Genomic DNA, 14,141 nt, shown 5'->3' with positions numbered 1-14,141 from the left:
CGTTCTCAATCCTGGTTCTAGCTTCTGGGGAGTTGCTAATGTTTTTCCCTTAGCTACTCCGTGAAACGAAAGAGATCATTGCTATTTCTTTTTTTATGTAAATGTGAATAATCCAGCACATGGTTGTAAAATTTTCTGTTCTTCACTAGCCTCTTGGTCACCATGTTGTTCTACACGTCCATTAAATCTTATTAATAAAACATGTCTTTGTTTCAAAAACTAGAGAATTTTTATGGTTTAAGGATGAGATGCTATTAATACTGTAGTTTAAAATGTGTCCTTAAGTCTCAGTTTGGCTTAATGATTTCCTAGCAGTTGATTATTTAAAAAGGGGAAGAAACTTGAGCAATTTAAAATGGTTGAAATGTGTTTTAGTGCACGATGTTTTATTTAGAGGTAGGGGCTTACAGAGGATGGCTGTGGGCAGCGTGTATGTAAGAATGGGGCCCAGCTTTCTGTAATACTGGTGACTGATCCCTTTAAGTAACATGTGGCAAGTGTGAAGTGTTCCGAGGGATCACTACAGTGTGATGAATTAATTCTCCAAACTGGAATTGTTGTGAGTTACCGTGTTATTATTTGTCAAAATGGGAACAGAAATAGAATTCTTTCCTTATAGGTGATAGATTTCTACTGAGTCTCTTATCTTGCAGCAGGTTGGTTGGTTTGTTCTCCGCCGTATCCCTCAAAGGGCTAGGGGGCTCAAGTCTGAGGCATCACGCCTCAGAGCCAAGGAGTAGAATAATGCTTTAGTTTTTATGCCACATTGGATTTCTATCCAGTTGTAATATGGCTGTTTCATCTGAAACCTGACAATTGCTTTTGTCCTTACTTTACTATCTGTAATTCTAGTTCATGACTCTTCATCATTCAACACTTTTGTCTTGTCTTCCAAGTTATCAGAACCGGTCATTATTTCTCTTATCTGCTGCTCTATGTACAACTTAGTTAAGAGTATCCAACCAGGGACTTCCCTGGTGGTCCAGTGGTAAAGAATCCGCCTTCCAATGCAGGGGATGTGGGTTCGATCCCTGGTTGGGGAACTAAGATCTTATATACTGTGGGGCAGCTAAGCCAGCACGCCACAACTATTGAGCTCGCATGCCTCAACTAGGGAGAGAAAACCCACACGCCACAACTAGAGAGAGAAAACCCGCACGCCACAACTGGAGAGAAACCCGTGTGCCTCAATGAAGATTCTGCATGCCACAACTAAGACCTGACACAGCCAAAAAAAAAAAAAAAAAAAAAAAAGGAAAATAAATAAATGAATATTGAAAAAAAAAGAATATCCAACCGTATACTGGTAGTAAATATTATCTCCCCTCGAGTATGAATGGAAAACCTTAGGGGGAAAACAAAAAGAAACTAGAAAGCACGAAATTTCATCAGGTTCGGTGTCTGATTTTGAGTATTATAAGTATAGTAAGTCCTTATTTGCTACAGTTGTTTTTGGCTCTCAACGAATCCCTTAACTAGTTATTGATGTTATATTGTAAATGATCTGTCTTTTATTCTTTGTTCTTGGAGTGACAGCTTTCTTACTCATTATTTTGTTGCCCATAGTACGTAGTAGCACCTCATGACTATTTCCCAGGCCCATTCATTTGTTTTTCCTTCATCTTGGTCACTCTGTCTTATCCTCTGAGTCTTCTAACAAATCTTTGCACGCACCCCTGTTCAGTCTGTTTTCCGCCCAGCAGCAGCCAGTGTTCACGTACACCTTTAATCTGATCATGTTAACCCCCTACTAAAAACTTTCAGTGACATTTAGGATAAGCAAACCCTTAGCATGGCCAAGGAGGCCCTTTGTGGCGGGACCCCGGGCTGCATCTCCAGCTTTCCATCATGTTGCTGGTCCAGCTGGTTTGTAGGACCCGTGATGAGGCTGATCCCAGCTCCATGAAAGTGCGCTCTTTCCTCCTAGGTGCCTCTTTGGTCTAGGGGACAACTCTGGCCCTATTTCTCCTGCATGGCTCATTTATCCTTAAAGCCTCAGATTAAATGTCGCTTCCCCAGGGATGCCTAACTTCCAGGGTTAGGCCAGGCTTTCCTTTTCTATCTCCGTAGTACCTTGAAATCCTGAAGTTGCCCAAAGAGACTGGCAGCGGAATTAGCTCACCGACAAGTCTCCTAGACCACAATGATTTAGCATATTTGAAACCGAAAGCTTTTATATGTGGACACGCATCTCCTGATGTCCTGCTCATTTCCTCTTTTCCTTCTAGGTAGCTGGTTTCACTCATTTACACTTACCTGACTCCCTGGCAGCGCTCTGTGTACTTGTAACTAGTTGGTTATTTGCACTTTGTTTACCTTTCACTTTCTCTGCTAGATAGTCAGCCCCTTGTGAGCTGTATGCTGAGCCCAGTGCCTAGCAGGTAGTGAGATATTTAATAATTCCTGACCCTCTGGTACAAGACCTAAAGCACAGCAGATAATATTTCAATGGTTGTTGAACTGAATGTTTGTAAACCCCGTGTTTGTATTCCCGTGACAGACTTTGCCATTTTTAACCTGGGGTCCCGTTTTTCTCTGCTGGTTTTGCCATTCCTGGATTAGAAAAGCTGTTAACTTTCTGTTATATATTTGCTGTAGCCTCTTACTGTCCATTTTATACTTTAGTTCACTTAGTTACATATTAAGTGTTTGAATCCATTCCATATACTTTTGGGAGAGGTCTTTAGCTATTTTTTCTCCTTTACAAGAATGGAGCAGTCATGCAGACCTGAGACCCCTGTGTGTAAATATTGTTTTATCACTTAACCGATGTAAAGAAAAACATGCCTGCCATCTGAAGTTTTCCCTCACAATTTTAATTAACTCTCCTGAGCCCAGTGTGGGTTACTAAGAATAAGGGCCAAAATCTTCACGTCCCATTCGAGGCACTTCTTAAAACAGCCTGGTTTTCTGGGCATCTTGCCTCGATTCTTGCTCCAGAAGGATGCTGTGCATAGAAGAGCATAGAAGAGCAAGAGCTCTTGGTTGTGAGCTCCGTAGTGCCAAGGTGATGGCAAAGCCGGGCCAACGCTGAAATGTTTAGGGTAGACAGTAAAGAGCCGTTTTGCTGTTCAGGAGTGGGGTTGGGGGATTACAAGTGATTTTTTTTCCCCACAATATTCATAGTCTGGAGAAAATGGAGACAAGAGACTCTTGAAGACAAGAGACTATCAGTTGTAGCTATAGTTACTTGGTAGTGAACTTGAAGCACATAACTTCTCAGGCTTTATAACCATCACGTGGGGAGAAAGCCTAACGCCTGTGGGTGTGAACATTGGGGGCATCGCATATTTGTATTTGGCATGATGCTTTTGGAGTGCTGCATGCTTTATAGTACTTTATAAAAATTGTAGCGATTATTGAATTGCACTTGATTCTTGCAGCTTGCTTTACTTGTAAGAGATTACCCAATACTTGAAAATGAGGTGAAGTACTGTTACAGGAGTGTTAACTTTAAAAAGTATATTCAGGGGCTTCCCTGGTGGCGCAGTGGTTGAGAGTACGCCTGCCGGTGCGGGGGATAACGGGTTCGTGCCCCGGTCCGGGAGGATCCCGCATGCCGCGGAGCGGCTGGGCCCGTGGGCCATGGCCGCTGGGCCTTTGCGTCCAGAGCCTGTGCTCCGCAGCGGGAGACGCCGCAGCGGTGGGAGGCCCACGTACCGCAAAAAAAAAAAAAAAAAAAGTACATTCAGTATCAAAGGAGAATGGATGTTTACTTTCCATTTCAACCATCTATTTTCATTTCCAGTTGTCTATGGTTTGGAGTATTCTACCTTTTCATCCCTTGCCAGAAAGGTTCATTTTTAATACTTTTGATCAAATATACAAAATTTGTTTCATTGGAGAAACAAAGAGGAATTTGTTATTGTTCCTCCTTTGTTAAGAGGAATTATTAATGGCTTTTCTACCTAGGACTCCTTCCCAATATGATGAGTTTTCTGGAAGACTCTCTAAATATCCAAATAAACTGAACTGAGAAAGATTGGCATTTGGTCCTGAGGACCAACCCAGAGCTCTAAGAAAATACAGAGGAAACACCCTAAACAGTTAACAGCGCTATCTTCTTGGAAGTGGAATTGGGATGGGGTGAAAGATGATTTTCTGCTTTCACTCTGCCCATGCCTGGGTAACAATAAACATGTATCTCTTTTATAAATAAAATTTAATCATTACTACCACCCCACACCTATTAGAATGGCTACTTTCCAAAAAAAAAAAAAAAAAAAAAAAAGAAAGAGAAAATTACAAGTGTTGGTGAAGAAAGATATGGAGAAATTGGAACCCTGTGCATTGCTAGTGGGAATGAGCAACATTAAAAAAAAAAAAAATTACATTTGACCCCTCTTGTGAGACAAAACTATTTCTCCCTACTCACGGGACACTTCTGTACTCAGAATGGTGTGGGTTTCTCTGCACTAAGCAATTCTCCAGTTCTCTGTGGAGACCAAGTGTCCTATGATTGAACTCAGTTTTGACACTAAGTAGAGTTCATGAAGACCCAACGGATCAAGGGCTCAAGACTGCCCCCTACCGCTTCAGATGCCAGTTACAAGTCCAGGTTGTCAACTGTGCTTTTGGTTATAAATCAGGCATTCCCATGACCCTGTCCTTGAGTTTGATAATTTGCTAGAATGCCTCACAGAACTCTGGAAAACAGTTTACTTACTGTTGCTGATATATTACAAAGGATATTTTAATGGGAACAGACGAAGAGATTCATGAAGAGATGTATAGGGCAAAGTATGGAGGAAGGGGCTTGGAGCTCCCATGTCTTCCCTAGGTGCTGTCCCTCCAGCATCTTCATGGGCTCACCAGCCTGCAAGCTCTCTGAACCCCAGGGATTTTTATGGAGGCTTCATTGTGCAGGAATGATTGATTAAATCATTGGCCATTGGTGTTTGAAATCAATTTCCAGCCCTACCCCACTCCTGGGAGGTGTATGGGTGGGGTGGAGCTGAAAGTTCTAATCCTCTAATCACATGGTTGGTTCCCTTGGCAACTGGCCCTCATCCTGAGATTTTCCAGGAGCCCCCCAGTCCCGTCAGCTCATTAATATACAAAATGACACATCATTGCAGAGATTCTAAGGGTTTTAGGAGCTGTGTGCCAGGAAATAGGGTCAGAGACCAGACATATATTTATTATGTCATGCTGGACAACTCCACTTGTGGGTATATACCCAAAAGAATTGGAAGCACGGTCTCAAGGAGATATTTGTACACCTATGTTGATAGCAGCATTGTTTACAGTAGCCATGTGGAAACAAGCCCCATGTCCATTGATGCGTGAATGGATAAGCAAAATGTGGTCTGTACATACAGTGGAATTCTGTTCAGCCTTAAAAAGGAAGGAAATTTTGACACATGCTATAGCATGGATGAAAATGGAGGATACTTTACTAAGTGAAACAAGCAAGTCACAAAAAAGGCAAATACTGTATGAGTCCACTTCTAAGAGTTACGTAATCAAATTCACAGAGACAGAAGGTAGAAGGGCGGTTGTCAGGGGCTGTGAGGAGGGGAAATGGGGACTTTTTCATGGGTACAGAGTTTTAGTTTTACAAGATGAAGAGTTCTGGAGGCTGGACTCAACACTGCTCAACTGTGTAGTTAAAAATGGTGAAGGTGGTATATTTCGTGTTCTGTGTATTTTATCGCAGTTAAACATTTAAAAGAAACAATTACCACAATGAAAAATTAGAAAGTAGAAAAGGAGGTTTGTTTTTAGCAGCCAAGGGGTAACCTGATCTGTTCCTGGTGTCTTGCAGGCCTGGAGTTTCTTTGACCATGCAGGCGTTTTCGGAAGAGGAGAGGAAGCAGTGGTTGGAAGCTCTGGGTGGAAAAGAAGCTGTAAGAATAACCAATGGTTGAGTTTTATTTCAAATCCCGTAGAGTTGACTTGTGTTCGTTTTCATGTTGTTTTTGCTTTATAGTATTTGAAAAAAGTCCCCTGCTGGAACTGGTGTCTGAATTCCTCTCGGAGGCATTCGGTATTCCAGAAATTCGGCTTGAGGTAGCAGGGGCACACATGAGACTGATATATCGTTAGTTTTTATTTTTGATTTTTCTTGACTTTGCCGCTGGGATTTGCTTTGCTTGAGGAAGTCATCTGAATCCTCAATTTCTTTTTTCCTACCTGTGACAGTACTTTGGGTGATGACCACAATAAATGCTTGCAGTTTGATCTCAGTGGAGATGGAACAGTAAATATGAGGCTGTGCAGGCAGTATTAGAAGTGACGGCTGTACTTATTTTTCATCATTTGACAATTTATGGTTCAGCCTAATGATTCACAGTGTGCAATATCATGTAGCCGTAGTGAATGGGCCTCTGTATTCAGATTGGTTTGAGAAATAAATTAAACGCAGTGCTAGAGATCCACAGGCACAGGACTTCAGTCAGTTTGCCGCTTTATTCAAGCACTACCTTCCTCTCAGTGGACTGGTGGCATTTGGGAGCTGAGAATTGGATAGTTCATCTATTGAATGGGGGACTTAGTGAGGATAATTATAGAAAACACCAGAGAACCAATTTCAGTCAACGCTGCTTACAGTCTTATGCCTCTGAACACACCGCCAGTGCAGGCACCAGGTGGGCTTACCTGGAGAGCATTTGCCATTTCAGCAGGATTTAAAATAAAAAGAGGAAAGAGCATGATTTGCAAAGTGGAAGAGGGGTCATATATAGTAAAAAGAGAGGTGTCAGGATAGAGCTTATGAAACGGGCAAAATATATTGTTATCTGATGGTAGTGGAGCACCCTGAGAGTGCAGGAAATAAGGCAAAGAGGCTGGGCAGCACCGCGTGCGGCAGTCTTGATGTGGTGTTTGAGAAACGGAAGCCCAAATTACATCTTTTAAAAATAAATCCTATATAGGAGAAGGTATCATTCTTGGAGGAAAAAGGCAGTGATTGGAATTGTGCATCATTTTCTTATACTTGATCTGCATTTAGCCTCCTTGGTTTTATTTCTATTTACTCTTAATTTGTCCTTGAAAATTTTAACTGGGAGTCAGGAGTACTTCCAGCATTGACAGTTGCTGAGATCCAAAACAGGTTATCCAAATCGTCTCTAGTACAGGCAAGGCAGTGACTGGGACTTGTCCCCCCGGAGATTCAAGAAGTTCTTTAGAAAGTGAGTTTGCCTATTTGCATAGCAAAATGATCCCATGACTAAGTCATGAAGAAATAAGTCTATTGCCAAAGGCAGTGTAACCTTGAAGACGTATATGCTCTCCTTTAGAGTGAGAAAGCCAAGTAATTAATTCAAGATATACAGACAAAGGCAAGTATGTAGAAAGAAAATAAATATTCAGCTATGTGTTTACAAGGGGACACTTAAGGCACTGTGTATTTTTTCCAGGTGATGTATGGGCCTTGCAAATGCCGGGACAGCGCTAGAATTCTGAGGCAGCCTGGGATCATCACCTTGATATTTCAGATGTGGTTATTAAAATTATGGGCAGGAGTCATGTAAACAGCAGATCTTAGAAATAGTGATGAAAAAAATGAGCTTACTGATTAGAATGCAGCCGTTCATTTGAGCATTTCAAATTTACATGAACTTTCAGTCCTGGCCCCTTCATCTTAATTTTGCTACTTTGGCAATATCTCAGGGAGAGACAAAGGAGACCCAGGGTGCTCTTTTTTGTTACCTATCTTTGCATGATAGGTGATTAACCAATGTCAGTGTATTTTGTGTACAGTCCCTAGGTGTGCCTACTAGAATCACTTTTATTGATTTGCTAAAAATATTGTTTCCCCCTTTTCTCTTTTATTAGCTCTTCCCTAGTTTTAATAGAGCCATCATCCCAAGACCAGAAGGAAGTAAGTGCTAATTTATAAAAATGACTGTTGTCTCCCTTTCTCATGAGTTATTTTGTTTTTATTACTGATGTCAAACTGTCGCTGGGTGCTTACTCTCTGTACCCTGTCTGTGTTAGTCCTCTATGTAGTAGATGTCTTATTCATTGAGGACCTCCTCAAGTTTTCCTGGACAGCTGTAACCCTCCTTGATCTTTCCCATCTCTGAGCGTTTTTCTTTCCAGTCTTCCTGTACAAAACCGAAAAAAACTTTCTCTGTAATTCACTTTGGTATTTGTCTTCATAGCCACAAATGAATACATAAGAGTTTCAGTTATGCATCTGTCAGCTTCCTAAGTTGTAAACTCCTGTGGATAGGAACTGTTTACCAGGTCCCCTATTCTCAACCCTTCACACCTCCACCCTTAATATCGTTTATCCTTAAAGCCTCTTGAGTATGGGCTGTACAAATAGTATAGCATTGCACCTTAGAAAATAAAACAAACAACAACCAAACACGTTCAGGTATTCTAGGACAATAATTTTCACTTGCATTGTATGCACTAGAGGAAAAGGAAGTACTCCCTAGCTCTGTACTCTTGATTTGTACTGAGATAAAGTGAAGATGTGATCAAATTTGTTGGGTTCTTTATGAATCTACTTTTAATATCTTTGGAGGAATGAAGCTACATTTGTCAGATGTCCACAGTTTGGAAACATTGTTAAATACCCATGATCATGATGTGCATATCACTTAGCTTGCCACTGGAAATTGACCTGGTCCCGGGAAGGTTGTCAGTCACCCAAGTACCTCTTCTTCCCCTTCGTTCTTTCTTTTGCTTTTCTTTCTCTTCCCTCTTTCTCTTTTCCCCTCTTTCCTTCTCTTTTTCCTTTCTTTTCTTGTTTTTATAGAAAAATGAAAACATGCCTTGTTTTGGAAAAGTAGTTTTGCTAAGCAGAAAGAAACACTTGCATTTTATATAAATGTTGTGAATAGTGGATCCTGAAAAAGGTAAACCACTGACCAATTTTCCTCCTTAAAATGCTGTCCGAGCTTAGTTTTAAATCTGCAAAGTTTATGTTCATGACTTGTTCATGCTCTCCCCTCTGAGAACAGAGTTATTTAGTATTCCTGCTCCTGAGTTCTAAATACAGAATAAAGCATTCACTTACCCTGATTGCATTTTTGAAACAAGAATTGCCTTTTATTAGGGTATTCAAATAGGTCAGCCTAATCATGGTTAAGTATTCATATTAGAAAACAATATAAAATGATATTTACAAAATCTATTTTTGCTACACAAATCATCTATTTTAAATTCATTTTGAAAATAATAAAATATTAAACGCTTAGGGCATGGTATAAAATATGAAAAAAAATTTCAAGCTGATGGCTCAAATACCATTTTTTAAAGGTATTTAAAAAATTTTTCCCCCAGGTTTAAAAAAAAAAAAAGTTTTGTGTTCTCCAGCTTGTCAAGAAATTTAAGAACTTTCACTTATATATATAATTAAAAAAGAAACCTGAGCGGTTGTTGGAATTTGGGCAAAATGCTATTTCTAGATAGCTTCCCCTAAAGATTTGTGTCACTTTCTTTTCCACTATTTAAAATACTATATTTATTAACTTAAAACCTAGTTTAAATTACAAGTTTATTTATATATGTTGGTAATAAATGTCTTGAAATTCCAGTAAATGCTCCCCTTAGTATATGAAATTCTCATTTACATTATTTAAACAGGGAATGCATGGCCTTTAGCTTTCTTTTTTTAAAGAGTGAAATAAAAATTATGTTGGATTTAAATAATTTTCTCCTATTTTTGTAAGGAAGAGATTGTGAGTAACTAATTGTGCCTTTAATATTTTATGACTGTTTCTTTTAGGTGCACAGTTGGATAAGATGGGATTCACAATTCTTAGAAAATGCATCAGTGCAGTTGAAACACGAGGTAACATGATTGAATCATTTTATTCATGAGAGGCTATAGGTATGTAAAATCTAAGGGTCATTTCAAATGCTTACTGCATGGTTAAGTTTTGTAGAATGAAATATATTAATGCAAAATGCACATTCTATGCATCAGAGATTCAGTTGTTCATTTACTCTGCCAGGGTGGGGTTTTCCTTTTTATTTACATGTTTCTCCCTTGCATTGAAACAAAGTCAGGGCTAAAATGAGAATCAGTAGAAGAATCAGCAGTGTCGGACAACCAGCCTTAATCGCTTCTTGTTCACGCACTAGTGAGATATTTCCATCTTCCATTGTCTTGTTGGCTTCCAGTTTAAAAATTGGCGTCATTAAGATATCATTTACTTAGAGTAAAATTCATTGGTTTTAACTGTACAAATTGATGAGTTTTGACAAATGTGTATAGTTGTGTAACTACCACCACAATCATAGAAGATTTCTCTCTCCCCCCAAAATTCCTTTGGGCCCCTTTGCAGTCAGTCTCCACTCCTTCCTTGACCCTTGGCAACTACTGAGCTGCTTTTCATCACTTTAGTTCTTTTTTTTTTTTGTAAGCATTTTATATGAATGGAATTATGCAGTATGTTGTTTTTTGAGTTTGGCCTCTTTGTTTAGCTTCTGAGATTCATCTTGTTGGGTGTAGCCTTAGCTCATTTCTTTTTATCGCTAGGTAGTATTTCATTATATGGATATACTGCACTTTGCTTATTCATCCACCTGTTGGTAATATTTAGGTTGTTTCTGTTTTAAACTTCAGGAAAGATAATCTCTCCCCATTTTGGTCCCCTGACCAAAAGCTCAAAGGTCTCTTGTTTAGAGTTCCTAAGGAAAAGCAGGGCCCTGGCACTTTGCAGCCATTCCAGCAGACTTTGGAGAAACCAAATATTGAACTTTGCAAAACAGGCTCTTTCTGGAGGGTGGATTTCTCTTTGTTTAGAGTCTAGTGAAGTATGGGTAAATTGAATATTTAATTCACTCTCATACGTTGTATATCCCAGTCCTACTTTGGATGACTTAGCGGGATGAAACATTGCACTCACGTTTTCTGTCAAAACAAGGTCTTTGTTATAAAGCCAGGACTGCCACCTGTGAAATGAGAGCGCTGGCTAACAGATGAATACGAGCTGTTGTATGATTTGGGTATTTGCCCATCGATAATAAAAACCCAAGCCACAGAAAGCTTTTCTCCCATTCTCTCTAACAGTGGCAATTCAGGCTGTGACAGAATTTCATTCATTTCAACCTGCACTGAGGTTGAGCTGACAAATTTCCTCTTTTTCCTAGTGCTTCAGAAATTTCCAAAATTGGGATGCTGTGACTTTCATATCTCTCACTTTATCATTCATGTTTCTCCTTTTCCTGAGCTTCTAGGGAGCCTTCATTGTATCACTTGCATGCTTATTATTTTGGTAAATAAAATTCTTTCCCAAAAGGATATAATTTATACATACTTGCTTCTGCCTGACCAGATAAAAAAATCTATCTAGAATGCTTTCGGATTGGTCTGTGTAGTTGTATGGAGTGTTATGTACATTGAATGGAATATGTATAGTAGAATCTGCATGTATTGAATGCATTTTTATTATAAATATGTAAATTGTTGGATTTTCTTTACAGAAGAATGAGTGTACAGATTTTAAGTTAGATTTAACTCATTTAAAATAAAAGACAAAAAAGCATATGTTTTTCTTTTGAAATCTTTTGTTCCTAAAAGTCTTCCATTACTAAAGCCTTTTGCTTTTAATGGAGTAATAGACAAAAAATAGAGTTAAAAGACTCAACTGTCAGTTCATGTTATTCAACATGATGAGGAACCGTGTGGAATCTCTGAGCCTTTTATCCTAAATTTAAAAGTGCTCCCAGGGACTATTGCTCTTAATGATTTTCCCCACATCACCTATCATGGCTTTTTTTTTTTTTTTTTTTACATGGTACAGATGTTGTTGCATCACTTCTTTTTTTTTTTTTTAACATCTTTATTGGAGTATAATTGCTTTACAATGCTGTGTTAGTTTCTGCTGTATAACAAAGTGAATCAGCTGTAAGTATACATATATCCCCATATCCCCTCCCTCTTGCATCTCCCTCCCACCCTCCCTATCCCACCCCTCCAGGTGGTCACAAAGCACCTAGCTGATCTGCCTGTGCTATGTGGCTGCCTCCCACTAGCTATCAGTTTTACATCTGGTAGTATATATCAGTCCATGACACTCTCTCACTTTGTCCCAGCCCACCCTTCCTCCTCCCCATGTCCCCAGGTCCATTTTCTACGTCTGCATCCCAATTCCTGTACAGCCCCTAGGCCCTTCACAACCATCCTTTACTTTTTTTTTTTTTTTTTAGATTCCATATACATGTGTTAGCATACGGTATTTGTTTTTCTCTTTCTGACTTACTTCACTCTGTATGACAGACTCTAGGTCCATCCACCTCACCTACAAATAACTCAATTTCATTTCTTTTTATGGCTGAGAGTAATATTCCATCGTATATATGTGCCACATCTTCTTTATCCATTCATCTGTCGATGGACACTTAGGTTGCTTCCATGTCCTGGCTATTGTAAATAGTGCTGCAGTGAACATTTTGGTACATGACTCTTTTTGAATTATGGTTTTCTCAGGGTATATGCCCAGTAGTGGGATTGCTGGGTTGTATGGTAGTTCTATTTTTGGTTTTTTAAGGAACTTTCATACTGTTCTCCATAGTGGCTTTATCAATTTACATTCTCACCAACAGTGCAGGAGGGTTGCCTTTTCTCCACACCCTCTCCAGCATTTATTGTTTGTAGATTTTTTGATGGTGGCCATTCTGACCAGTGTGAGGTGATACCTCATTGTAGTTTGATTTGCTTTCTCTAATGATTAGCGATGTTGAGGATCCTTTCATGTGTTTGTTGGCAATCTGTATATCTTCTTTAGAGAAATGTCTATTTAGGTCTTCAGCCTATTTTTGAATTGAGTTGTTTGGTTTTTTGATATTGAGCTGCTTGTATATTTTGGAGATTAATCCTTTGTCAGTTGCTTCGTTTGCAAATAATTTCTCCCATTCTAAGGGTTGTCTTTTTGTCTTGGTTATGGTTTCCTTTGCTGTGCAAAAACGTTTAAGTTTCATTAGGTCCTATTTGTTTATTTTTGTTTTTATTTGCATTTCTCTGGGGGGTGGGTCAGAAAAAATCTTGCTGTGATTTATGTCATAGAGCATTCTTCCTATGTTTTCCTCTAGGAGTTTTGTAGTGTCTGGCCTTACATTTAGGTCTTTAATCCATTTTGAGCTTGTTTTTGTATATGGTGTTAGGAAGTTCTAATTACATTCTTTTACATGTAGCTGTCCAGATTTCCGAGCACCACTTATTGAAGAGGCTGTCTTCTCTCCACTGTATATTCTTGCTTCTTTTATTAAAGATAATGTTACTATATGAGCATGGGTTTATCTCTGGGCTTTCTATCCTGTTCCATTGATCCATATTTCTGTTTTTGTGCCAGTACCGTACTGTCTTGTTTATTGTAACTTTGCAGTATAGTCCGAAGTCAGGGAGCCTGATTCCTTCAGCTCCGTTTTTCTTTCTCAAGATTGCTTTGGCTATTCGGGGTCTTTTGTGTTTCAATACAAATCGTGAACTTTTTTGTTCTAGTTCTTTGAAAAATGCCATTGGTAGTTTGATAGGGATTGCATTTATTCTGTAGATTGCTTTGGGTAGTATAGTCATTTCCTCAATGTTGATTCTTCCAATCCAAAAACATGGTATATCTCTCCATCTGTTTGTATCATCTCTAATTTCTTTCTTCAGTGTCTTACAATTTTCTGCATACAAGTCTTTTGTCTCCTTAGGTAGGTGTATTCCTAGGTATTTTATTCTTTTTGTTGCAATGGTAAACGGGAGTGTTTCATTAATTTCTCTTTCATCTTTTTCATCATGAGTGTATAGGAATGCAAGAGATTTCTGTGCATTAATTTTGTATCCTGCTACTTTACCAAATTCACTAATGAGCTCTAGTAGTTTTCTGGTAGCATCTTTAGGATTCTCTATGTATAGTATCATGTCATCTGCAAACAGTGACACCTTTACTTCTTTCCCGATTTGAATTCCTTTTATTTCTTTTTCTTCTCTGACTGATGTGGCTAAAATTTCTAAAACTATGTTGAATAATAGTGGTGAGAGTGAGCAACCTTATCTTGTTCCTGATCTTAGAGGAAATGGTTTCAGTTTTTCACCATTGAGAAGGATATTGGCTGTGTGTTTGTCATAGATGGCCTTTATTATGTTGAGGTAGGTTCCCTCTATGCCTACTTCCTGGAGAGTTTTTTTAATCATAAATGGGTGTTGAGTTTTGTCAAAAGCTTTTTCTGCATCTATTGAGATTATCATG

General features: G+C 39.0%; 1 protein-coding gene across 3 annotated transcripts in view; it reads left to right on the top strand.

Annotated features, from left to right (window-relative positions):
- Positions 1–14,141, top strand: part of ARHGAP10 (Rho GTPase activating protein 10) — a 335,363-nt gene that overhangs the window by 159,917 nt on the left and 161,305 nt on the right. For all 3 annotated transcript variants that reach the window (XM_089912398.1, XM_022599764.3, XM_022599763.3), the window contains 3 exons: positions 5,768–5,849; positions 7,780–7,825; positions 9,686–9,751. In XM_089912398.1, coding sequence (XP_089768524.1) covers positions 5,768–5,849; positions 7,780–7,825; positions 9,686–9,751 — 194 coding nt within the window. The remainder of the gene's footprint in view (positions 1–5,767; positions 5,850–7,779; positions 7,826–9,685; positions 9,752–14,141) is intronic.

The sequence above is a fragment of the Delphinapterus leucas genome, chromosome 5 (genome assembly GCF_059928025.1).
Source record: "Delphinapterus leucas isolate spDelLeu-1000000601 "Yukka" chromosome 5, BTC_Dleu_Yukka2, whole genome shotgun sequence".
NCBI lineage: Eukaryota > Metazoa > Chordata > Mammalia > Artiodactyla > Monodontidae > Delphinapterus > Delphinapterus leucas.
The sequence above is the reverse complement of the archived record's forward strand: the minus strand, read 5'-3'. Positions and strand labels throughout refer to the sequence as shown.